The sequence below is a fragment of the Erigeron canadensis genome, chromosome 9, assembly GCF_010389155.1.
Source record: "Erigeron canadensis isolate Cc75 chromosome 9, C_canadensis_v1, whole genome shotgun sequence".
Classification (NCBI taxonomy): Eukaryota; Viridiplantae; Streptophyta; class Magnoliopsida; order Asterales; family Asteraceae; genus Erigeron; species Erigeron canadensis.
This window is the reverse complement of record NC_057769.1, coordinates 1,889,285-1,915,750: the sequence shown is the minus strand read 5'-3', so window position 1 is coordinate 1,915,750 and position 26,466 is coordinate 1,889,285. Positions and strand designations below refer to the sequence as shown.

The window sequence follows — 26,466 nt, the reverse complement described above, 5'->3', positions numbered from 1 at the left end:
TATAATACTAAATCTTTGTTTTTTTATTTAATAAACTTAATAATTAAAAACTTAATATATTCAGTTAAATTTTATATTTTTTTAATTAATAAACAAAAATAATCATCAATTACTTTTTTTACTTAATACATACATAAATTATTTATACATTTAACCACTTAATTTTTTTAGTATTTAACAACCAAGAAAAAAGAACGAGCCTTAAATCAGTAAATTGTTAGAAGTTTATATTCTCTGGTTGAATGTAGAGCTTATAAACAAAAGATAATGATAATAATAAGAGTATAAAATGAGGTTACATTTCGGAACAAAAGAAGAATATATATATATATATATATTAAAGAGTGGAGCAACTAATTAAGCTTTGTAGTAATGACAGAAATCATAGAACCTAACTTCGAAATTTGTATAAAATGGAGTTGGTGACCCATTGGTAAGATCTTTTTGGGAAGGATTCATTTGGTTCAAGTTCCACTTCTCACATTTGCGATGGTGGATTAATAGGAGTTTTTCGAAAGTCATGATTTTCAGGCATACGTGTCATTTAAAAATAGGAGTAAAATAAAATGACGTTACAAAAAATAATAAAAAAAATTCTAAATCCATTTTAACAAGTAGTCTGTATTACACTAATATAAGATATTCATTTTATAGTCAAATCAAATGTCATTAATTTAGTAGTACTTTTGATTTTTTTATGAATAAATTGTAAATATTTATTAATATTTGCATTGAAAAGAAATATTTTTTATTTTAAAAATAAATAATAGTATACTAGTATTAATAAATTAATATATATCATATATACATGCGCTACAATCTCTATACTAAATAAAAGACAATTGCCTTTTAAAAGTATTTTTAGAAAAATTGTGATGTGACATGTCTATATTTTTTTAAAAAAAGTCTTTATTTTAATTATGATGTCATAAATAATTTATAATATTTTTAATTAAAAATAACTCACTAAATACTTATTTAAAGTTCCTAATCTTTTATACAAACAAAGAAATTTTTTTTTATAATTATTATGTTATTAAATTTTTTTATAATTATTATGTTTTTCAATTCATCATCTCCATATCGATTTATAATTAATAACAAAAATTATATGCATATTTTATAATTTTATAAATTTAATTCAAATGCCCGAATTAAATCTGGGTAAATTTGCTAGTTAGAATATAAAGAAACAAAGACTAGCTACATGTATGGAGGGTTTTTAATTTAATTTTAAATTTAAAAAGTGGACATTTTTCAGGTGAAGATGTTGACATCATAACTGTAGGCCAGTGCCCATTGAGAAAATTCCCTTTGGTATGAATGCTCTCCACTCTTTCCCTCTCTTCAATCTGTATATTCAAGCAAACTTTTTTTTTTCTTTATTGTTATTAGTCCCCATTTATTTATTTTTATTTTTGAAGTTCATGTTTTATTTTTTATCTTTCATCTTTAAACACCACTCTTTCTCTTACTAGTTTGGTGACCAACTACCCCTTCCTTTAAATCCTAAAAAAAATAAACATAAAAACATAAAAAATACTATATGAAATTAAACAAGAAAAAACACACCCCCATTTGTTTAATCATTATTTTATTAGTGTCAAGCCCCTTTACTTGAATTTCTCATATGATATATATATCCTCATGTCTAATTGTCTATATGTATGTATATGTTTGTGTATATAGATAACTAGATTATATATATATTCACATTTGGACTTAAAGTTGCTTTACTTGAGTCTTGTTTTTCCACCTATTTTTAAGATATAAACAACTCTAAATTTCAACTTTAATCAAGTGTTTGACCCACATCTTTCTTTCTATTTCTTAACCACATTCTTGAAGCTTGATATCATCATTGTTGGAAAATTTCAAAGTTTTATTTTTAATGTCAACTTTTTATTTCTAAGTTTCTTGAAAGTTTTGAAACATACCCTTTAAATTTCTCACAAAACCCATTATTTTTTAGCCACAAAGCTTTGAGCTTTTTGAGCAAATCAGCCAAATTTGAGGTAATTATAGCTTTTTAAGTGATTTGAGGTAAAACCCAGTTGCTTTTGTTCATGTTTTAGCTGATTTATTGACATTTTAGTAATAAAAATTGAGTCTTTTTTAGGGTTTTTGAAGAAAATGTCACAAATGGAAGCAGAAAATGGTGATGGCATGTCGAAGATAGAAGATTATGAAGTTATTGAGCAGATTGGTAGAGGATCTTTTGGAGCCGCGTTTCTTGTTCTTCATAAGACTGAAAAAAAGAAGTATGTTTTTTTCTATTTTTCATTTAAATAAAAATTATTATTTGTGTGTGTTTAGGCACCCTGATGTACTCATAAGAAGTCTTAGGTTTGAACCTCACTAGGGAAACACTTTAGGAGTGGCAAGGAAAAAGGTTAGGAAATGGGTCACAGAGTTACCTCTGTTAGGCCGCTTAAATCCGAGTATTTTCGTCTTCTCCGGGTAACTTGAATAGTAAAAATGTTATCCGTTTACCCTTATATGTGTGTGTTCTTTTGTTATATAATATTAATATTAATTGCAATTTCTAAGTTTTATAGTTCGAAATGTTAGTTCAGTTTGGGCACGAATTTGCATACATATGCAATTCTTGAAAATCAATGCTTTTTGGTTGCTTTGATTTTCTATTCATGTGTATGTATGTTTTAATTAAAAAGAAGAAAATGACTTAAGCTATTGAATCAATGATAATTATCATTTCAGATAGGCCAGACTTTGTAATTTAGAATATTTAAATTTAGCATAAATATAAATTTGTGTGATTTTAATAGGTATGTTATGAAGAAGATTAGATTGAGTAAGCAAACAGAGAAGTTTAAGAAGACAGCACATCAAGAGGTATTTCTTTTGTAATTCCTATTGATTAATTAAATGAGTTTGTTTCATACTTAGATTTGCATTTGTCTTTAACTCTTTATTGAAGTCAAAATTTTTTTAATGAAAGTTGATGTGATCCCGCTTTGTACATTGAAGATCATATTACAAATTTGCAAAGTAAACCTCATCGCAATGGAATAAAATGTTTATTTGTTAGTATTTAAAATTTAAAAATAACTTGTCAGACAACGGTACTTGAAAAATGGCGGTAATTCTGGGACGGTGGACATGTGAGCCTTGAATCAGGTAAAATAGTATCTGTGTTAGCTTGAGGTGATGAATCATTTCTGTTGTGCAATGTCAACGATGGCATCATCACCAGTTTAAAATCATTTTTTTTATGAGTTCTCTAGATACTGGACACTAAAATTCTGAATGAATTGATAGTTTACTTGATTTCTTGTTATTCTTGTACATAAAATTCAGAACCTATCATTTTCACCATTAAGTAAAATCCATCGAAGTATTTTGTTCTTTTGTTGCTAAACAGATAATAACAAAGTTGTCTTTGTCACGGAAGAGAAATCATGTTAAATGTTATTTTTGTATGATGGAATATGTTGTGAGTTAATATGTCCAATACAAATGAGATGACTGTGAGGAAAATGTTCAGCAATTTTTCCAAAGTTAGGGTTTAGATTTTAGAATAGAGTGTACTATTGGGTAAGATTTTTGACCTTAGGAGGATCCATCTTGGTTCGAGTCCCAATTCCCACATTTATGGGGTGGATTAATTGGGGATTTTTCGAGAGTCCTGGGTTTCATCCATGCATTCGTGTAATGTAGGAGCATATTAATATGCCGTCCAAAAAAAAAAGAACTAATGGTAAAAAGGAGAAAAATATGACTTGAAAATAGTAAGAAATTACACATTATTTGAAACCTCCCTGAAAGGAATTTGTTGAATTAAATATTCGTTCCTCACATTGAGCTAAGATAGTTTTATGTGTTCTGATTGTAGATGGATTTGATATCTCGACTTAATCATCCATACGTTGTGGAGTACAAAGATGCTTGGGTGGATAAGGTGACTTTGACCTCCTCTTTTAAATTTATTGTTATATTTGAGATTCTCGTGTATAAGAGATCAAAGAGTACAATATTTATGCAAAATGCATAGATAAAGATTTGTTTGAAGACATTTGTCCCCACCTTTTGTATGCAATAGTTCGAGAAAATAAAATTGGCATATTTTCCTGAAAGTGCACATTCATGAAGTAAATGGACTATGCTACCCTTTAGAAGATCGTTTTGTGATGAATATACTATTATTTTTCCTCCATTATTAGAACACCATATGGAATGAAAACAAGTATATTTACATCTCGTTTGTTTTGTAGGCTGGCATATGCATAGTGACGGCTTATTGTGAAGGAGGTGACATGTAAGTTTGTAGACTTGCGGTTGAAAATTACAACCTTATGACTTTAGCACATGAATACGAAAATTGTTTTGACTATTAGCCACTTTTTTTGAACTTATTCTTGTAAAAACAGTCTAGAGTGATTCAAGACCTAACCAAGCTGTAGTAGTTTATTTTGAATAAAAAAAAAGGACACATATAAAAGAACAATAAAGCTTCAGCCTTCAGGTAAGGAAGTTGTGTTTTCAAGACATCTGAAATGTGAAGCCTTGAAATGTTCTTCAGATGAATAGAGTAACATTTTTTTTTTTGCGAGTAAGGTAGTGTTGCATTGTTTAGGTATACACACGCACGGACATTCTTAGTATTAGTAATCTATAACATTCCACCATCCCAGTAAGTGAAAGCAATATAAACAAATCTTGTGCATCAAATAATTACCATTTACCAGTATTCGGAAATGAATTAATAAAGAAGTAATTTTAACATAGAGTATTGACTTTTTTGTTGATCAGAGCTGAGCTTATACGGAAGGCTAGAGGAACATACTTCCCAGAGGAGGTAATAGATAAACCTTATCATTTCCCGTTTCCTTAATTGTTTTTCTTGTGCTTTATATTTGTTTATACTCATCACTTATACAAATCTGATCTATCTATATATGTTTCATTGTAGAAACTCTGCAAATGGCTGACACAATTATTACTGGCATTGGATTATTTGCATACTAATCGTGTCCTTCATAGGGATTTGAAGGTAAGCTCTGTGTTTTAAGTTGAACCAATACTCTATTTGTTCCAAAACCAGTGAACACAATGTTTCCCTGGGACCTACCTCTTTGCCCATGACTAATTTTAGAGTTGAGCGGTTTAGCCTATGTTAACTATATTCCATTTAATATCAAAGCCTTTGTCCTCAAATTTACACATTTTGTTTTTTAATATCAGTGTTCCAACATATTTCTTACAAAGGAGAATGACATTCGTCTTGGTAAGAAAGAAGACTATACTCATTAAATTTGGACCAGTTGGTTTTGTTCTGTAGTTTCTAAAGTTTTTTGTGGGGTGAGCAGGTGACTTTGGACTAGCGAAACTCCTAAACTCAGAAGACCTTGCTTCCTCGGTAACATACTTGTTATAGTGGAAACTGTAGTTTGACCACATTCCCAGTAAAGTTTTACTTTATGGCCATTTAGAGATGGATACAACCTATTAACTATTTAACTTACCAGTGAATCAGTCAATTTTGTTTGTGTGTTATTTCAGACAAGTCAAATAGAAAAGTTTAGCTAAAAAGAGAATGGGTCAAATGGGCCGAAAGTCATAAAAGTATATTTATTTTACATGGAATCCCCTTAACTTTTTATATAAATATTTAGATAGATTATTTTCATAATAACATAAACACATTACTGAGTATTTTGTAACATAAACACGTTATTTTGTATCTATCTGTTCTAAATGACAATGAATATGTGGATTAGCCACGTTTTGACCCTCATTGAAGTATGATGTGTTTCAATCTTCCCCGTCCATTTTGACAATATTTTACGGTTTTTGTCTGGATCTAAATTCAACCTCAGTAACGTCAGATTCTAATATTCTTTAAGGCTATTGAATCAACAGGTTGTTGGGACCCCCAACTACATGTGTCCCGAACTCCTTGCAGACATCCCTTACGGTTACAAATCTGATATTTGGTCGCTTGGTAAGAACCCAACTATTGTAAAACATAAAAAAAGCACAACCTTAATTTGCAACTTACATACAACACATATCACCATTCCGATTCACTTTAATTTTTTTGAATGCTTAATTGCCGTAATTTATCTTTCTTTTGCTTATCTTAGGTTGCTGCATGTTCGAGATTTGTGCACATCAACAACCATTTCGAGCTCCTGTAAGTTTCATTTTAGCTAGTTATGCAATTTCATTTTGTATATGGCTAACATTTTATCGCCTTATTTAACAACTTGTTATAGAGGTGGCAAAGGAGTGGGTTAGTGCAGAGCACCATTTTATCAAAATATCTAGCTTCTTTTTACAGATAACTAATGTGTCAAATACAAGGAATGTGACTTAGGAGGTTCTATGCATTCATTTTAGGCGACTATCGAATTTCGACCTGTTCGACATATTTGAAGTGGTTTATTTTAGCCAATCTTAACTAACCCATTGACCCGTTACACATATAGAATAACCTGAAGCAGCCCGTTTGTTAGTAAATGGATACAAATGTTCACCTCTAATTTAGGTCATATTTTACGAAGCAGTTTATATACATGGGAAAAGTTAGTTTTTTGCTTTCCCATTGAAGTTATCGTTATTATAGTTTACTACAAATTTATAAGACGTCTCCCGTATTTTATGAAAGTTGCCAAATGCATTACCAGATATCTAGGTGAAAATTGGGACATATCTTTTATCAGCAGTTTCCAAAGCAAAGTTACATATTTTGCTCTCTATCATATAGTCCCAAATTCTTTATTTCGAGTTTGTGAAGAGTAAATTTTGAATATTTTACATCTTTGACCCTGCAGGATATGTCAGGACTTATTAACAAGATAAACAGATCCACCATTTCTCCTCTCCCCATTGTGTATTCATCGACATTGTAAGTTTTCCGATCCCAAACCAATTCTAGTTATCTGATTGGAGTGTTAGATATAACAAAATTTATTTTTGTCAATGTTTCAGGAAACAGATCATAAAAACAATGTTAAGGAAAAGTCCAGAACATAGACCAACTGTAAGTCAAATGTCAAGTTTTCATTCTACAGATTTGAGTTTCTTAATCTGATTTTAGTATGTGTGAAATTGATAGGCTGCAGAACTTCTAAGACATTCACACCTACAACCATACCTCCTCAAATGTCACAACCCATCTACCGTGTTTTTACCCGTGAAACCTCCAAACAGCCCAAATGATAAGACTCCGAAGAAACCTTCACCCATGAAATCAAATGACGGAAAAGATACACGTGAGAGAGATGTGCATGTTCAAAAACAAAAAGTACAAGTAACAAAGCATGAAGAAAAATGTAACAGTGATATGCCTGTTAGAAATTTACATAACAACCCTATATTTGCAGTAGTGGAAGAAGAAACAAATCTAGAGACCAAAAGGGTAGACCCCACAAGTTATTTTAATGATAGCGGGGATACAAGCTGTGAGACTACCATAGTTTGTAATGGGGATGGGCCAGAAAATTCAGATTCCGTAGTACAAAAAGTCAGCACAAAGTCGAGCTCGTTGGATCTTTCGAATGGCGAACAAGAGGAAACAAGTCTTCCGCTATTTCAGAAACTCGGTGATGATAATATTGGAAACGAGACAATAGACAATATTTTGGAGACATTTAGCGAAAAAGGCGAATTGGTTGATGAAGAAAACATATCGGCTCAAACAGTCATTTTTGAGGTGGATACAGAGCAAACTAAAGCAGTTGAACCCAAACCGGACGAACCTCTTGATCAAGAACCCGACTTGAAGCTAACAGAGAAAACTGCACCAGTTAACGAACCATTAGCAACCACACCCACCCCATCAAGTGACACCAATAGCAAGACTGAATGGCTAAACGCAACCCAACAAAGAGCAGATGCATTAGAGTCATTGCTTGAGTTATGTGCACGGTTACTAAAACAAGAAAAACTTGAAGAGCTTGCTGCAGTTTTGAAACCATTTGGTGAAGAGACGGTTTCTTCAAGAGAAACAGCAATATGGTTAACGAAAAGCCTCATAGGTGCACAGAAATTTGCCGGTGGATCTTGAAATCTTTAATATTATTATGTTCTATACAGGGACTGAACTTGTGACCTTTTTTTCTTTCTTTCTAACTAGTTGGATAGATTTACGTGTGTATGTATGTATGTATGAATGGTAATGGTTTTGGGTTGTGGAAACATAGGTAATTGGGGAAGGACATATGTCTAAAAGAGGATTCCAGTTTATAAGTACATGACTAAACGTCTTAACCCCCAAGTTTTTTGTGTTTGATTATAGGCGTGGATTTTCTTTTTCTTTTTCTTCTGTCGTTGTTGTGCATGGAACATTGGTGTGTGACTGTCTTCTTATTCGCAAGTAATTATATTAAGTAGGTAGGGGAAGGTACTTGTGAGAACATATCAGGGGTCAAAGAAAAATGTTGCTATGATAAGTTTCTACATAAAATTAAAGGATGGAAATGTTAGATCACCCAATATTAGAAAGCTCACAGCCCTAAACAAACAGTTCCCATCTCCCCAAATGTTCACCTTATATATAAGATCTCTTTTTCTTTATTCTAACATACTAAATGGACAACAAGCAAAAATTAATTTATGAAAAACAATCACCATCTAAAGAAAGTTAAACAATAGATCTATGAAAATCGAGTTACAATAGATCCATTGGCATGAGATAATAATCTTGGACTTGAATGAAAGACTGGCAAAACAAAATTGATATGGGAGAAAGTTGAGATATCCTTCAAATTAAAGACTAACCTGCAAAAACACAAACATAAATTAAAGAAACCTAAATCTATGACCGAGTTATAATTACATACTAATATTGCCCCTACTTCTTCAAAAGTTAGAGGATGAATATCACAACATGTTTTATTTCCTCGTATGATTAAAAAAGTTAATCAATATTAATACACTTTTAAATTGGAAGTACATGTTTTCTTTCCCGTTAAATTTTCAAAATGGGTTTTGAACTTTTGATAAGGTGCCAAAGGATGGTGACAAAAAATTGTCATTGAAGGACAAGGAGGAGCTGGCTGTTAGGTGATGGGAACCACCATTTCTTAGTAAGGAAGCTTGTTTTTCATAAGCTAAGGAAAAAGGTCTCATGGATATGAAAGTCTCCTCTTTCGGCTATTTAGGGAGGAGCTTTCAGATGTGTTTGAGCCATATATATCTGATGAGACATGAGTCCTCCCCTTAATTTTAGATAAAATTAATTTGCCCGAGTATCACATTCTGAGACATGGGTTTAGAAGAAGAAGAAGAAGATGTGCGAACATATAAATGAATTGAACTCGCATGTATCAAATTAAGTCCAATGTTTTATTACACATCTGTTTTGTACATAAAAGGATAGAAGTAGAAAAAACAAGTGATTTTTGTACATCAAATCAACAATTTCATCAATAGCTCAGTTTTTCGCCACATTCCCTATCGATTGCATACTCGCACTGCAAACACTTGAAGATCATACCATATTGTAACAATAAACCACAATTATTGCATGAACCATTATTTCTAGTCCCTTGAACACAAGAGAGAGGGTGCAGGTGAAATTTGGTATTGAGAATGCCACCAAACTTGACATTCGAAAACTCGTAAACATTTTTACCATAGTAGGAACCTGTAGCTGTTTCAGATTGAAGTATCGACGGCGCACAAGCAGAATGGATAGACCAGGCACATCGGTGACAGTGATAGAAACATCGTTCTGGGTCAAATTCCTCCTCGCAGACTTCACAAAAGTATTCACTCTTGTGGTTTTCAATCGGGAAGTAACTTAGACGCATTGGGTGTTTGTCAAGCTTGTGTTGAATATTGCGAGGCAATAACAAAGCACACTCAGCATGAACATAGACATCACAACTGAAACACATGAACATAAATTTGATATTCACAATGTTCCTTAGACATAGATGACAATATATTTTGTATTTACTTTGTTCTCGTCTATCAAACCTTGAAAGGATGTGACCAGCATGAATCTCATGTGTGATATTTTCAGGTATGAAACTACAAGTAACATCAATGTGGTATGGACATTCGGAACAACTATAGACGAATCCATTACAAAGCAAGTCACAAACAGAGCAACGGAACGTGGAGAAAAAGAAACCAACGTCTGGGTGGAGGGTTAATGTATGTTCTGGGTGACCCGGGTGGTTTTTTATTTCAGCTGGCAACTGAGTGCACCAAGTATGAATAACAAATTTGCAATGTTCATTCTCATTGTCACACTTATAAAAAGGCTCACTTGTAATTGGCTTCACGCAAGCGTTGCATAACAGTTCAATTCTTTCCATTGGATTATGACACAATAACAAATCAGTTTTTGAAGTAGTCGGGTGGCTAGTGTCATTGCATCCAGAAAGAACTAGAGTTAGAGGGTGTTCATGGTAATTGCGGCCTAATTTACTGTCTCCTTTGAAAAACAAGTGTTTTTGTAAGTTGTGAGTAATGTCGGGGAATGGTAGATGGAGGAGATCCGGATATTCAGAATCTTGAAAGTTTTTTTTAGGATTTTCGGCACCTGGTAAATAAAAACGTCTAATCAAGATTCATATAGTTATGAAATAACTAAATTTTGGGATTGGCCAATAACTAACAGAAAAAATATGATAAAATATAGTAAGATTAGTTTACCAGGAGTTGCGAAAATGGACATAAAATGCTCTCCTCGTGATGTTGCACAATCTAGATGAGCATAGTATCTGCATTTGTCGCATTTATAAATCCAAAGGTTCTCATCTATAAAAGGTTGTATACATACCCTACAAAGGGGATCAAATTTAGCTTCTTGATCTACTCTTGGGAAGGAATACGAAAGGATGAGTGGATGAGTATGAGAGAAAGCATCATTTGTACTATGTTGAATTAGTAACGATTTTGGTAAGAAAGCGCAATCACTATGGATGAAGAAGTTAAAACAAGTGCTACAAAGATAGAAGATCCCTTTATGTTCCTTGTCACAAGCCCTACATTTGCACAAAAGTGGTTCGAGGATTGCAACCAATGGATGTTTGTGACTAGGGTGATAGATGATTTGGTGTGATTTGTGTTGTACTAATGTTAAGGGAACCTCCCCACAAAACTTGTGGAGGGAGTACTCACACGAACGAGCACACTTGTAGTAATACCTATGGAACCATGTGATCTCTTGCTCACACCGCTCACATTGACTTCGAAAATCTTGTTTTGTGATTAATTCGTCATTGTCATCATATTCATCTTCATATAGTGGATATTCCGGTTGCAAATCTACTAGACAAAGTGGATGCTCGTGCTCAAAGACCGCCATGGTATATATGTATATTTGTCTGTCATTCGTTCATACAATAATGAATAAGGTTAGTTATAGGTAAGTGATCTCTATCCAATATCATTATCATGTAACTAAAGGAGATGAAATGATCAACTTTTCTCCCTTGCTAAGATTTGAATATTTTGCTTTCAACTTTTTCTTTCCTTGTATTAGGGGAGAAAGTATCTTCCAAGTGATATTTGTAAGCTGTAATCCAATCGTTCCAAATTATTAGTTGTCGACTTATAAAAAATGATTGAAACTCTCTGATTTTTGCAAAGGTCAATGATTTTGGGACGGAAAAAGTTCATGTATAAGAGTTTCTTTTATCAAATCTATCAAATAATTTCTAATTATTGGTTACAATTACAAAACAATTTGATTGGTCTTCTTTTGCTTCATGTTATTAAACGGCATTGAAATCAAACACTCAAAGAAATGGGGGATAAAAAAGTTATGGTGTAAATTATGTATAATTGCAAGAAATAAAATAAATGACTACTTACAAAGTTACAATTACAAACAAATGGTTTGGATCAAATGGACCACCTTTAAAAGAAAGAAGACCCAACGGACTTGGGTTTGAGGGGCGGTGTGAGCCCATATTCCATGTATTGAATTTTATGGGCTATTCCTTCTATCACCAATTGGTTTATTGTGTTGGACTAAATAGCAAATATTGATCCTAACAAATAGTATATAGATCACTCAAAAAGTTTCAAATCCATTCCCAGAAAAAAGTTTCAATATTCATGGAAATCATAGAATATCACCTATGGATCCCAACTCAAAAAGTTTTATGTTCATATCACATAGAAAGTTTAAAATATGCCATTCGGTATCATGGAAACTTTAGGTTTTTATAACAGAGTTTTACCACTTTAAAAGAAACAAAGTTACTCAATATTTTTAAGATAATATAAATATTGTGTAGATAATTGTCAAGCTTTACCCTAATCATTATTATTCTAACTAATTATTTCAAATGTGTTGGCAGGGTGGAATTGTATGATTAGAGGCTAGCATGTGGATGGTTGTTGAAACAACTAATTGCAAGCACAATACAAGCTGTAACCTTCTTTCATGGACCCCCTTACACCATTTTTGGTCCTTATAAATAAATCCTTTCTCAAATCACAAACATATCATTGTAAGCCAAGCTGAAGCAATTAAAATGGCCCAAGTAAGCATTGCGAAAAAGGCTTCCATGATCGCCGTTGTTGCCATGGCACTCACGTCGGTATCCATTGTGTCGGCTCAAGGCCCAGCGCCTTCTCCTGACGCTGGAGCGGCCTTTTCTCTCCCTGCTTCGGGTGCAATGGTTGCAACTTCTTTGCTTGTATCCCTTGTTGCACTATTGAAACATTGATTATGTTTTTTATTTCGTGCACATTCACTTATTTGTTGATTTTCTGTTTATGTTAATTCTTTTTTATATTATTTGTACATTGTAATGTAATTGATCCCATTCGTTTATGTATCCAAATAATTTAAGTCTGTGGTTAATTAATCCAACTAGATAATTCGTATATTTACTTTAATTTTTACTTGTTGATTAGTGGCTCTTACTATTATTTTCACCTAGTAAGATTTAACGTTGTGTCAAAGTTATCTTCCTTTCAATGTTAACTATATTGTTCAAAGCACAAACATTGAAACCCAAGATTAGTTAAGTTTTTTTTTTTAAAAAAGATTAATCAGTTTGTTTATAGTAAATGTTAATTCAACTTCATAATCCCTTCCCTTGCCAGTTTGTCATCTACTATTGAAATGTTACTCATTTATGGAGAGAACTTAACAAACAAATTTCATGGGTTTAAATGAGCCCTTTTTCTAGTACAGTTGGAATACACATATACTATCTTGTCCATTTTTAACGAAATATAATTGATTGATGTTTTGATTACGATTGAAAAATAGTTTCTTTGATGGTCACTGAAAAGTAGTTTTAAGATTATTATTATGTTGGATTCTTTATAATATCACGTTGATAATCAATCAATCAAGTCGTTGTAGTATAGTGGTAAGTATTCCCGCCTGTCACGCGGGTGACCCGGGTTCGATCCCCGGCAACGGCGATTTGTTTTTATTGGTATATTTTTTCTTCAATTTATTGGATTTTTAAATATATTTTTGTCATTTAATAATTCGACTACATCTAGGCAGCTTAATTAATACACTTGCATATCCTTTTGTGTTGAGTCATGTAAACTGTCATAGTCAAGATAAATGGGTAGATTGAAGGCTTAATTTTTATTGGTAGATTGTAGATAAATGGGTTAGAATCTTCCCAAAGATTTATTGTCCTCAGTTTTGTTCAATTTTAGTTTAAATCGTTTCCAGTTTTGTTTGACTTTTAAAAAATATATTTTTGGAATTTTTTTTTTTTGAATCATTTATAACGACTCATAAGTTATATATAAGTTAGATTTTAAACTCCTATACACATAACACATATACTCAAAGATATGAAGTATCACATTTTAAATTTATAAATTGGGTTGGTTACAATCAATTTATCACATTCATATGTTTTGTGACAAACCAACTCTTTTACTCCATATTTGCTTTGGCTATAATTACTCTACTGTTTAATTAGATGACAAGTTCATAACGTTAAAATATTGACACTAGTCCGATTTGAGACTTAGGCCTGTTAGTATTTTTGTTACAAAACTATTTGCATTATAACTTAAAAGAAGAATAATTTAAGTTAGATACTATATTAATGATGATTAGAAGGGTGCCCGTACGTTGTAGCGGCAACGGTTTATAATGCGTGAGATGCCATAACAGTGATACAAACCTTTTAGATTACTTTCATGTGATGTGGTGATGAAACATCTAACTGTGGTTATCATTCTATATATAAGTCGATAATTAGATGAAAAAATAATAAGGTGTAAAATATAATAATTTTAAAATATTTGTTAAGATTAATTAGGGGTAATTTTTGGATATTGGAAAAAATACTAAATTTTCTAAAAAATAAAAAGGCAAGTTTGTTTTTATTAAGGATTATAGATAATGTTATAATTTTCTCATACAAAAACAAATTTATAGATTAAATGTGCAAATCCATGACTTCCTTCACTACTATATCCGTATCGATATCTACAATGTACTTTTACTTTCGATAAGGAAAGTAATTTAAATCAATTAATTTATGGCAACTATTAATCTTATCTTCTATGTTGTAAATAAGGAAAGTAACCTTATTTATAGTATTTTTCTATTGTTAATCTCCTTGTACAATATGGAAACCAAATCTACTCTTATATAAGCACAAACTCTCCCTCATAATCTCTATCAAAGAAAAAAAAAACCCTCCAGTGTTTCGTTAAAAAGTAGCTAAGGTTCGATCGAAAACAACAATGGAAAAATATCAAATAATCGAAGAAGTTGGACGTGGATCATACGGTGTCGTTTGGAAATCGTTAAACAACGAGACGGATGAAACTGTTGCGATCAAGAAGATCAAGACAATGTATCTTTCAACGGAAGAAAGCATGAACTTAACCGATGTTAACTCACTTATAAAGATGATGAACCATCATCCGAATATCATCAAACTAAAAGAAATCATCCGAGAAAACCACCAGGCGTTCTTGGTATATGAATACATGGAATGCAGCCTCTACAAAGTTATGGTGGAACGAAAGAAGCCGTTTTCTGAAACCGAGGTTAAAGAGTTGTGTTACCCAGTGTTTAAAGGTCTTGCATATATGCATCACAATGGCAACTTTCATCATGACCTAAAACCGGATAGCATTCTTGTGGATAAGAAGAATGATGCGATAAAGATTGATCTTGGTCATGCACGAGAGATGAATGGGAATTCTCCGTGTACTGATTATGTGACCGGTTGTTGGTATCGTGCCCCCGAGGCTATTCTAGATTCATCGGTGTATAACTATGCAGTTGATATGTGGGCAATGGGTGCGATCATGGTGGAATTATTCACCCTCAAACCGCTGTTTCAAGGTTCTTGTGAAAAGAAGGTGTACCGTAAAATTTGTAGTCTGTTCGGTCCCCCGCCAAATGATCAAGATCTTGCAAGCGAGATCGATGTCATCATTCCAGATCAGCTTCCTGGGGTGTCGATTTCTGAGTTGTTGCCATGTGCAAGCCCGGATGCAGTTGATCTGATTGCTTCACTTCTTTCATGGCATCCAAAAAATAGGCCGACGGCTATGGAGGCGCTTCAGCATCCTTTCTTTAATAGGTGTTACTATGCTCCACCACTCCTCCCGCATCAACTCGCTAAGGAATGCGGCTGGATTTGCTGAAGCAGGCAACAAAATTGAGATCAAACAAGTAGTTTGTTGAAGTCAAAACAACCAAGATTGTAGTAATATCATGAAGCTATTGTAATTTGAATGTTGATTTGGAAGTTTTTAAATATCCTTTCTTATGTGTGTTTCCCTTTTTTTCTTTAGTGTGTTATATTGCTAATTATATTATGAGTTGTTATAATTCATGTTTGAATTGTCACTAACGGACATTAACCGGGTCCTAATAATGGATAACTGACTAATTAATGGTCCAATGAAGAGAGAAGCAAGTTAAAAGGACATATGGAGCCAAAACTTAAACTCCTGATCTTGACTTTCAAATTACATGTCACGCAATTGCTATACTATCATTATGAACAATAAAGTACTAATAATGTGTTTCATAACTTGAATTTGCCTCGAATTTCCCCGTAGTAAATGACCTTAGACACGTTATAGACCCAAAACATATTTAGACTATAATTTAGTTAACTACGAATATAGATTATCAAACTAATGCATAAGACTCATCCACAACTAGAAATAATTAAATCGATGCTAATAATTAACAAGATAGATTTGACAATACAGAGGCCATTCTGTTCTTTACTACACACATCTGTTCATGAATGAAGAGGAAGGGCTATATGAAATTAAAAAGGTTGTCAATCCATTTAAGTACTATTCAAGAACAAGTTGAACTCAATGTGTTTTCTCTTGCTCAACACCATTGGTAGATCGTGTGGGGGCCACCTTTGCAGGTGTAGAACGTTCTGCTTGAGAGAATTGAATCAAGATCTGCATTGAAATAGTAACAACAGCCAACCCAATTGCAGTGAATGTGAGTCCCTTCCATGAAGATAGAAGATTAGACCATTGCAAGAACTTGAAGGCACCAAATACAAGCAGGCAAGCCCAAGAAACGACCACCTGATGCATAACAAACATGTGTGTAAGGATAGCCAGTGTAGTCACTATGATACCCTCGACCTTTAGGAAACTGTTTTTGCTTTTACTTTATTATGTGTCGATTTCAGTCCATTTACTTATCAACGGGTCTCAATTATGTTTTATATCTGAAGGGTCAAACTAGTGAAACTAGTTTAAAGTTAACCAAAAAGATATATGCTGAAAGTCACATACATTATATATTTAACGCACTAAACCTCCTAAATCCCTTTACAATACCAAAATTATGTAAGTTTCTAGTTATGTTTGACAACTAATAATCTATTAAAAATGTCAATTTGGTGTACCGAAAAGGGCTACGGGTCAACCCAGCTTGACCGGCCCTTTTCAACCTGTTTCACGGCCCAGCCAAATCTAGTTATAACATGATTATTACCACAAGAGACTTCAATGGTCGGCCAATGTCACGGAGCTCTAAATCTGTAAAGCCGTCTGCTTCTTTATGCTTGTCTAATAGATCATCCTGATGATCACAGCATCAAGACAGAAGATTAGGCGAACCTCAACAAGAACATAAAGAAGAAATATAAATAATAACATATAGTAAAGGGATAAAAAGACACTCAAAAAACATGTACCTTGACAACAAAAATATCTTTACACCATTGTGCAACAGCTTCATCGGTTTCTGGCAGATCCTTCATCAAATGGCGCTTTACTCTGACATCAATCTGCACACAAAAAAAATCCCACGATTCATCAGACTGTTGAGCAAATACATAGAATATAACTACAAGAGATGAAGAAAGTTGTCCGAGATGTATATTTAATGCATACGACCTCCTAAATTGCTATATAGTAAAAACTTAGATTAGGATCACAATGATATAGTTTTTGCCATCATATCGATATAATTGAACTTTATAAATAACTTTCTTTATAACGACTACAAGTCTAAAATATGTTTCAGGTCAGACCGATTCAATGTAATATTTAACCATTTCATAGACAACATTTGAGGATGAAGAAGGCTTACCACAGAAGACTGCCCTTTAAAGAGCCTCAGCATTGTTGGTGGGGTTGAATCTTTAGGAATAGCAACTGTCATATCGATAATTGCAGGAGCAAAAGATCTCATCTCACTCACTGAAGTAACAAACCCCTGAAAGCATTTTAACAATAATAAGTAACTAAAACTATAAGAAACACCAACCATATGCAGGAACTACTTGGTTGCAACTAAATACCAGAGACTACTTGTAGTGGCGTTTGATAAGGTAAATAACCTATGCAGAATAATTAGTTCCTAAATATCTAGAGGCTCAAATGCTCAATACAAAATTGGTCAATGGGGTTCAATATGTTTGGTAACATACATCTACTAATTTAAACTTCTATAGAGTACTTTGAATAATATGTTATTAACTATATTAAAAGACAAATGTAAGATATCACATCAACACAGATGAGGCTTTCCTTCTTCAGGTTACCCGGGAAGTCAAGTCTTTGACCCAGATGTCTGTGTTTACGAATCTTTTCCTTGGCCAATGCCAAAACGTTTACCTAGTGAGGTTCGACCATGTTACAAAGTGAAGGCACAAACTTTGAAATTTGGATTGTGTTACAAATATAATAAATTCTTGTAATTGTTATGAATAGAATAATACTTATATACATACCCTGGCAAGTCTTAGTACAGAACATGAAAAGGAATCATTTGTTAATCATCTCGCACTTGATGGTAGCTGGTAGGTTCAATGATGTCTTACCTTTGTTCGTGGAATTAAAACATTTCTAGGAACAGGCAGCCCCATGGAGGATGCATATTCTTGAGCTGCTAAAAGTTTTGCTTTAGTAAACCGAGTCCCCTCCACAAAAAGGGCCAACCAAAAGGGCTGAGGGTAGTCTCTTAAGCGTTGAAGACCTGACTGCAATGAACATTGTCAACATGTTAAATCATGCTGACACTCGAATTAGATTATGTAAGTTAAGCAAATAAGCAAGGAGATACCTTTAAAGTACTTTCATCTTTAGCCCAACTTCTCTCAAGAAAAAGATACTCAGAAAACCACATTGACCAACCAATTACCTGCACATATTCAGCAGCTATATATTAAGTGTACGTTGTAACATCATTGTGAAAAGAATTACAGACCATATAAAGATATTCAGATCACTGACAATGATTCTCTTCTCACAAAACTAGTACCATATTCTTGTGATTATTGCACACACTTCTATTAACTAATAACTTCTTATGATCAAATCTTCCGCCTTCATGTTTTATCATAACCTTATGTTGATTGATTCTAGTAATTTTTGCAACCACTCACTTTATTGACCCTCTGGCAGATGAAGAATCGCTCCGATAAAATAAATTTTACTCGTAACATTTATCTAGTACTAGTACACATCAAAAGCATAAGTGTTACATAGTTTTCAATCTGAGTATCTTTAATTGAGTCTGACATGTATATCATAACAACCCGACTTCCAAATAAGTAATAAAAAAAAAAACTCGGTGCCAGACTCTGCATTGTTTACTAATTATTAAATAAGGTGAAATCTACATTTAAAATTTAACTCCCTCTGTCATTTTAGCTTTTCATTCTTTCAAATACTTACAGGAAGAAATTTTGACGATTTCTTCATGACAGCCAAGCAACTACCAAGACACCCTGATCTCTGTTTCAGGACAAATAAAGAATATTAGCAAAGAGCCTAACCTTGCTGAGGTGTAACACACATAAGATGGTTCACAAATACAAGACCAGATGCCAAGAAGGGGTGAGTTAAATAAAGACCTGAGCAAACACCCATCCAATGAGCCAATCAATATCACTTTTATGGTTCGCAATGACAAGAGCATGTTCCTTACCTGGAAAAGAAAATTGGTGTAAGCAGAATATATTGTACAACAATAATAATTCAAAGATTAGACTTAACAGAAAAAAATTAGTATCAAATTACCCATCATATTTAAAGTCTCGTCATCTGTGTATAGGCGGACCTGCAGCAAAAAGATATCAAAATTGCTTGATTTACATATGAAATATGTATATACAACTACGTCTACAAACTGATTTCGAAAATACATTTAATCAGCTAAAAGTGAAAATAAAACTGCATTAAAAAAGATTACAAACTGATTACAAAGAGCCCAATAGATTCCATGACACCCAATTATAAAATCCTTATAGCTACTTATTGATTCATATAAGAACAGTAAAACAACTCCTTATTTCCCAAGGATAACAAGTTAACAATTTACCTTCATATACAAATCTAATAAATATTAAAAAATTCTTTACTTCAGCAATAAAATAATTAACGAAAAGTCATATGTCTACCCCTAATGTTTGAGTATATAGTAAAAACTCAATTCACGAGACTTACACCCCTAACTAAACTATATCATCCATAACGTCACTTCATTTCTAAATAAACACATCCATAAACTCAACAAGTAATCTTAATTATTAGTAATTTTTTTACCTAAGCAACATAATCCATATCCGAATCTAGTAGCTGATTTATCACTCCCAAATTTTCGTATAACCGCAGTATAAACCCTAATTAAATTGTTAATCAGTCACTTCAATTTCAGAAAAAACACACACACATATATACATACATATATAAGATAGGGATCATGATCAGTACCTTAACACCAGCCCACCAATCAACGATCCAAACAAGTTCAAGCCACAACAGTTCAGCAACCAATCTGTTCATCCTTCTAAACAAACTTTTCGAAAACGGCCGTACTGTTACAAATATAATCGCCTATACATACATATATATATATATATACAACAATAGCAATAGTTAGATACATATTATTATTATTATTATATATATATGTATAAGCTCAAACAAGTGAATCTAACTAAATATTTCAACAATTAGTAACTAATCAATTAAATTGAGCAAAAACTTACTGAAGTTTTTTGAATTTAAATAATAAATTATATAGATATAGATATAGATATAGGGGGAAAGGAGTTAGGGCAGAAAAGAAAAACCTGAATGAGATTAACGATGAGACCAGAGAGGAAGAAGAGGACGCCAATAGGAACGATGACAAGTGCTGCTGCGATTGCCATGGCTGAAGAAAACACACACACACACTGGAATACAACACTCTGTCTATATGTGACACAGATGTATAGATATAGTGAGAGAGAAATATAGAGAGAGAGAGATAAAACCTTAATAATAATGAGTAAACGTTTGTGTGTGACACATAAAATAAAATAAAATATACTGAAATTTATTTATGTTTCTATAAAAACAATGAGACAATCATATAGTTTCCGGCGATATTATTTATATGAATATATAATTATCGACTTATAACTTTTAATTTGACTTAAAAATATAATTTTTTACTCAGAGACTAAAAATGTTATTCCACTCATAAAAATAAGAACTATTTTATATATTACATAATATTGTATATATATTATGCGATAAACGTATATGTTTCTAACGGCCCGTTCTTTTTTCTGATCATTAACTGTTGAATGTATTAAGTGGCTGAATGTATAAATAATGTCTGAATGTATTAAGTGGCTGAATATATAAATAATGTCTGAATATATTAAGTAAAAAAATAGGTAATTGACGGTTATTTTTGTTTATTAAGTCAAAAAAAATAAAATGAAATTTGACTGAATACATTAAATTCTTAATTATTAAGTTTATTAAGGAAAAAAAGAACGGGGCCTACATCCCTCTCACATGGTTAAATGTTTTAAATCTTTTTAAAGGTTGTAAAAGGGGAAACATGTAATAATATGCTGGTATTTATACAAAAATATATAAGTTAATTATCTTAATACATTACCAAAATATTAGAAATTCGATACTATTGAGTCATATTTTCAAATTCATACTTAAAAGATTAGAAATACATATAACATACAAAATAACATAATCTTAGTGGAATGTTAATTTGAAAACTAAAATCTATATGAAAACTATAAAACTCACCAATACAAACTATAATTTGGACCTTACACAATGTGTTTTTATTGTGTTTTCTAAAAACACATTTTTTTTTCTTTTTCTTTTTTTTTTAAACACAATCCAGCTGATCTTTTTTTCTGAACAGTTTTTTGATTTTCGCTCGCTATCAAAAACACACTGTGATATAAACTTAACACAATGTGTTTTCCAAAAACATATTAAAAACACAATGTATTAAATTCAGATCACAGTGTGTTTTGGTCAGTTTTCTAGTTTTCACGAAAATTTTAGTTTTCAAATGATCACAACCCATGACATATAATTTATACATATATATATATATATATATATATATATATATATAGATAGGGTAACACTCCAGTGAAAACAATCTTAAAATAAGAACGGTGAGAACACTTAAAAAACATCATTTTGATGCATTAAAAGTCCATATAACTAACATAGTGCATAACTAATTATCATTATTTAAGTGTTTAACAACACATTGATCCGTCAAAATCGAAAAAATCACGTTTTTTTGTAGATGCGTCATTTTGAAGAATATGCATCCAAGATGGATGCGCAAAACAAAAAACATGATTTTCTTGATTTTGACAGGCCAATGTGTTGTTATACACTTAAATAATGATAATTAGTTAAGCACTATGTTAGTTTTATGGACTTTTAATGTATCAAAATGATGTTTTTTAAGTGTTTTCACCGTTCTTATTTTAAGACTGTTCTTATTTGATTGTCCCCAATGTATATATATATATATATATATATAACCATATTATTAAACTACAACAATCATAATTTGCGACTTGCATTGATTCGTTCCAAATTCACACCGTGACTCGTAAGCGTCAAGAGAAATAAGAGTCATCAAACGAGTCGCTTCGTTTTTTGTGTAAATTGACTCAACTCGTGAATTGTAAGAGTTTAACAACCATGACGACTACTAATTTTTAATAAATCATTGTATAAAAGTACGACTAGGTTTCTATCATCATTATTCGCTAACAGGTTCTTTAGTTAACTCATCACTTTTTGTCAAAAACTAATATTTTAGACATTATGTTGTTACTTTACTTCATCAGTTCTCATCGTTTAACCTACGAGTCAAAAACAAGTTATTTGGGTCACCTCCCTTTATATATTTGTATCATTTGTGTGTGGTAGACGACAATACTTTAACTATGAGTTATTTATTTTAAAAATACGCTGATTATTGTTGTGGTGGTTAGATCTTATGAATAGTCTTGTGTGTTCGCCTTCTTTTAATCCAACCATCTTATATGTGTATGTGGTTGGATCTACGCTCAAGAGCATTGTTAGACTTTATTTTTCTTAAGTGCCGACGTGTTCTTGTGGGTGTGCTCTGATGTAACAGATGAACAATAATGCTGTGTTTTCAAGATTTTTTTTAAAGAAACGGGGAAGGGAAGAAGAGAGATGAATCGAAGAGAAATGGTAGATTTTTTTTCCTTTCAAATCATCTCAAAAATAGAAGGAAAAATTTTTAAACAATATGTATTAGATTCTTCTAATTCTTCCCATTTCTCTTCTCTTAAATAAAAATCAAGAACACAACGAATTTTAAAATCCTTCACAAACTTTTTCTTTTTTTTCCAGAAAAAAAAACTCAAAAACACAACGTAAAAGCGGTCCTGATCCTATCATTTATATTATTGTCTTTACAATCAAGTTGAAGTTAGTAGTTACATATACTTATACCTCTAAATTAAAATATAAGAGAAGAATATATGATAGAATTCAAATCTAATCTTAAATCATTAACAACTGCATCACTTTTGGCCATTTGGTTCTTTCCTCGTGTGCTGGTAGTTGGGGTTTTGTTGGATTCCGTTTTATTTATTTATTTATTGTATACTAACATCTTTTGTAATTGATATAATTGATAAACAAAGGAATAGGAACAAAAATTTTGCTTGACGAGTTGACAAATAACATGCTTATAAAAATAAAATCTTAGTGAGCATTTTAGTATTTCAACATACCGCATCGAAAAGTTTAAATGATTAATTGATTATTCAATTACACAAAAAATGTAACAATTTATCATTCTATCCTTGATATGACTTTTTATTAAGTTGACATCTAAAAATTTGTGTTAAAAGTAAGAAACAACATTGTAATTTTGTTATTACGATGATACGAATAATGCCTCTCTATCAAATAATTCGGCTGGTTTAATGTTCATCTACTTTGAACCAACAAACTTTATTTTGTCTTTATTACTTTTTTTTTGAACTATCAACTAAACTCTCGACAAAAACTATGATTAAATTTTATTTGTATATTGGCTAAAATAGGTAACTTTTCATTTAGTTTCAGGACATGAAAAAAAACACATTTCAAGAGACTGTCATCTGTCACGTAATCATAAACTACATGATTATCACCCAAAACAAATCACATATGCTTCAAGTTTTTTGCTAATCACTATTAATTTTCTGTATGATTGCCAATGAAATAAGTAATACCCGTAAGACACACTTTCGGTAATCAATATAGGTATTCTCAAGTCCAGTGAGTTCGATAGTGATACCAATGAGTTCTTGTAGCTGTGTACATTCACAAATACCTGGCTAGATATGGGCACCATACACGAAATGGGTCTCTTCTATACTTATCAAATTCATTCGGTCATGTGGCCATGATGCACCTGCATTATCAATATACAGAGAATACCGATGATTGTGCATCTAAATGAGAATTTACAGTACGAAGCATGTTCATAATCTGCACAAAAAAGTTTTGGACGCTCGTTGTCTGGGTAAATATACTTAAGATGTATGGCCTAAAACACGCTTTCTTTATTATTAAAGAACTAAGCATATAATAATAGCAAATTCACAAGGTAAAAGTCGAACATAAAAGAATCAGGTTTCCATACGAATCACATAGATCACAATTTCGGCAACTCTGTAGCTAATAACCTAGATAACACGATTCGATTCAGGTACAATTTTATTGTTGTCCTGCTTTAAGAATATACCTATATAGTTCTGATACTCGGCACAAGTTAGTTTACCAAAGATGATGTTGAATTTTTTATTATTGTTATTATTTTTGAACGGCATTCTATTTCACTTTTACTCCTAAATTACAATTATGTTTGAAAATCAGGACGCTAATAACCTAGATAACACGATTTGATTCAGGTACAATTTTATTGATGTCCTGCTTTAAGAATATACCTATATAGTTCTGATACTCGGCACAAGTTAGTTTACCAAAGATGATGTTGAATTTTTTATTATTGTTATTATTTTTGAACGGCATTCTATTTCACTTTTACTCCTAAATTACAATTATGTTTGAAAATCAGGACTCTCGAAAAACCCCTATTAATCCACCTTCACAAATGTGAGAAGTGAGACTTGAACCCAGATGGATCCGGTTAAAGACTTTATAAATGGGCCACCAACCTTATTGATTAAGTTTTTTTTTTACTCATATGTAAGTAACAATTTGGAATTCAAAAATAGTGGAACTGTTACAAGATATCACTTAAAAGCTTAAAATTTGTTATAAGAGTTTCATGATAGGAGCGGGTGAAACATTAATATATATACCGACCACGGACTAGCAAAGAAAGGGAATAGGCGGAGTCGACAGCAAGAAGGATCAATAGTGTTCATCGTCGTTTGTTTTTCCAAAAGGTTAGGGCCCTTTAACATGTTAAACTAATTCTAATGAAGTGATGCTCTATCATACATGATCCATTGTAATTTAAAAATTAGTACTTAAATTCCATAAGTGAAATCATTTATATGCCTAATCCAAAACATTATGACCTATAGTGAAGGAAGACATACGATGCTTCTGCAAACTCCCCTCAAGTTTTTTTTTGGATTAGACTGGCCTTTCCCCATTATTTGCACCTCGATGATAAACGAATATGAGTTGGCTATGAAATATAATGAAAAGAAAAGAAGTACTCGTATATGTTATGACTTTATGTTAGGGTAAGTATTTAATTGGGTTGACAAGTATTGCAATGGGCCGCTCTATTTTAATTGTTCAAATTTGACTTGTTAAGTCTTCTGACTTCAACTTTGACCGTAAATACTTTCGTTTGTACTTTAAAGAAAAAGACTTGAAAAGTCTGAATATCCTATTTAAATGGGACGGGGGAGTATATCATTAAAATCATATGTAATGAACTTGTTATTATAAGGCCTATCAATTAAACTAGATGCATGCCTCGATGATACGACGGTATGGTAACGATGACGAAGACGCTTTATGGGGTGACGGTAGCGGTGTGGTTAAGTCACTCGGTAGCTACAACTCTTGCATGATTACAATTACATGTAATGGGAGTTAAGTCACCCGGTACTTCCGTTGCTACAACTCTTGCAGGATTACAGTTACATGACCTCTATCATCTTATTAATTAAATTTACCATATATTAGTCCTCATACTTCATGTGTTTAAACTAACCACGACTACAATTACATATATAAAATGAAACAATAAATCTTTAAACTTTGTAAAAATTAATCTCAGTGTTAAATTATTCGTGATACTGATAACAATCTTTTGTCATTATGTACGCCAGCAAATTTTACAGTTAGATTGCAAGATTTCTTTGTATATTTTCATCTTATAACAACCTACTTAACACACATTATTACAGTTAAGTCGGTTTACTAGGCGAATTGAACTTAAATTGATTCATAAAGTTCACGTCAAGGAGAAACATGGCATCAAGGAGAAGGAGAGAAGTATGTCTTATATTTCGCCGCTTTCTTTCATTCTAAGTATCGCAAGAAGAATTGTGCAATATGTAATCAGCGGGACTATGAATTACTATACTATTTCATTTGGTTTTCTTTACGGGTCAAGTAGCAAAGAAATCGAACCAACTCGAATAGGCTTAAGAACTTGAAATCCATGTGATGAGACATCCTTGGTAAGGTTACGTTCAAGCTTTGTAAGTTAAGTTTTGTAAAATGACGATGCCATTTACATTTACATTAGTGAATAAA

The 26,466-nt window shown here is 32.1% G+C and overlaps 4 protein-coding genes, 1 long non-coding RNA gene and 1 other non-coding gene across 7 annotated transcripts; 4 read left to right on the top strand and 2 right to left on the bottom strand.

Moving 5' to 3' along the window:
- Window positions 1–1,799: 1,799 nt before the first annotated feature.
- Window positions 1,800–8,242, top strand: LOC122581699 (serine/threonine-protein kinase Nek6-like). 2 transcript variants are annotated; one of them, XM_043753953.1, is made up of 14 exons: window positions 1,800–2,015; window positions 2,120–2,261; window positions 2,790–2,856; window positions 3,857–3,922; window positions 4,236–4,279; window positions 4,774–4,819; window positions 4,934–5,014; window positions 5,206–5,248; window positions 5,331–5,380; window positions 5,884–5,965; window positions 6,108–6,157; window positions 6,798–6,871; window positions 6,955–7,006; window positions 7,082–8,242. In XM_043753953.1, exons 2-14 carry the CDS (start codon window positions 2,134–2,136, stop codon window positions 8,030–8,032), a joined length of 1,734 nt encoding a protein of 577 aa, XP_043609888.1. In that variant the 5' UTR covers window positions 1,800–2,015; window positions 2,120–2,133; the 3' UTR covers window positions 8,033–8,242. The 2 variants fall into 2 exon arrangements, with proteins under 2 accessions (XP_043609888.1, XP_043609889.1); XM_043753954.1 differs by having other exon boundaries at window positions 1,800–2,043.
- A 1,032-nt stretch (window positions 8,243–9,274) lies between these two features.
- On the bottom strand, window positions 9,275–11,334 carry LOC122582954. The gene is made up of 2 exons (XM_043755388.1): window positions 10,633–11,334; window positions 9,275–10,519 (listed from the first exon to the last, which is right to left on the bottom strand). The coding sequence occupies exons 1-2, from the start codon at window positions 11,285–11,287 to the stop codon at window positions 9,393–9,395; spliced, it is 1,782 nt and encodes a 593-aa protein (XP_043611323.1). The 5' UTR covers window positions 11,288–11,334; the 3' UTR covers window positions 9,275–9,392.
- Window positions 11,335–12,109: 775 nt separating this feature from the next.
- On the top strand, window positions 12,110–12,805 carry LOC122582977. The gene is made up of 2 exons (XR_006321293.1): window positions 12,110–12,146; window positions 12,288–12,805. It is a non-coding gene; the product is annotated as an uncharacterized LOC122582977 (long non-coding RNA).
- Window positions 12,806–13,296: 491 nt separating this feature from the next.
- On the top strand, window positions 13,297–13,368 carry TRNAD-GUC. The gene has a single exon. It is a non-coding gene; the product is annotated as a tRNA-Asp (tRNA).
- Window positions 13,369–14,664: 1,296 nt separating this feature from the next.
- LOC122581472 (cyclin-dependent kinase F-4-like) lies at window positions 14,665–15,579 on the top strand. The gene has a single exon (XM_043753703.1). The coding sequence runs from the start codon at window positions 14,665–14,667 to the stop codon at window positions 15,577–15,579; it is 915 nt and encodes a 304-aa protein (XP_043609638.1).
- A 529-nt stretch (window positions 15,580–16,108) lies between these two features.
- On the bottom strand, window positions 16,109–20,699 carry LOC122582395 (1-acyl-sn-glycerol-3-phosphate acyltransferase 2). The gene is made up of 11 exons (XM_043754779.1): window positions 20,499–20,699; window positions 20,137–20,259; window positions 19,444–19,483; window positions 19,278–19,351; window positions 19,099–19,158; window positions 18,485–18,562; window positions 18,243–18,401; window positions 17,510–17,635; window positions 17,112–17,204; window positions 16,910–16,996; window positions 16,109–16,494 (listed from the first exon to the last, which is right to left on the bottom strand). The coding sequence occupies exons 1-11, from the start codon at window positions 20,577–20,579 to the stop codon at window positions 16,267–16,269; spliced, it is 1,149 nt and encodes a 382-aa protein (XP_043610714.1). The 5' UTR covers window positions 20,580–20,699; the 3' UTR covers window positions 16,109–16,266.
- Between the last annotated feature and the right edge of the window lie 5,767 nt (window positions 20,700–26,466).

What these genes read in the sequence shown, in the direction of transcription:
- LOC122581699 (XM_043753953.1), top strand. Translation starts at nt 2,134, where the DNA reads ATGTCACAAATGGAAGCAGAAAATGGTGATGGCATGTCGAAGATAGAA. An exon ending in TATTGTGAAGGAGGTGACAT is followed by an intron (nt 4,280 to 4,773) that starts GTAAGTTTGTAG and finishes TTTGTTGATCAG; the next exon opens with AGCTGAGCTTATACGGAAGG. An exon ending in TCCTTCATAGGGATTTGAAG is followed by an intron (nt 5,015 to 5,205) that starts GTAAGCTCTGTG and finishes TTTTAATATCAG; the next exon opens with TGTTCCAACATATTTCTTAC.
- LOC122582954 (XM_043755388.1), bottom strand. Translation starts at nt 11,287, where the DNA reads ATGGCGGTCTTTGAGCACGAGCATCCACTTTGTCTAGTAGATTTGCAA. An exon ending in GTCCATTTTCGCAACTCCTG is followed by an intron (nt 10,520 to 10,632) that starts GTAAACTAATCT and finishes TTTATTTACCAG; the next exon opens with GTGCCGAAAATCCTAAAAAA.
- LOC122581472 (XM_043753703.1), top strand. Translation starts at nt 14,665, where the DNA reads ATGGAAAAATATCAAATAATCGAAGAAGTTGGACGTGGATCATACGGT.
- LOC122582395 (XM_043754779.1), bottom strand. Translation starts at nt 20,579, where the DNA reads ATGGCAATCGCAGCAGCACTTGTCATCGTTCCTATTGGCGTCCTCTTC. An exon ending in TCATCGTTAATCTCATTCAG is followed by an intron (nt 20,260 to 20,498) that starts GTTTTTCTTTTC and finishes ATGTATGTATAG; the next exon opens with GCGATTATATTTGTAACAGT. An exon ending in GACCATTGAAGTCTCTTGTG is followed by an intron (nt 16,495 to 16,909) that starts GTAATAATCATG and finishes GTTATGCATCAG; the next exon opens with GTGGTCGTTTCTTGGGCTTG.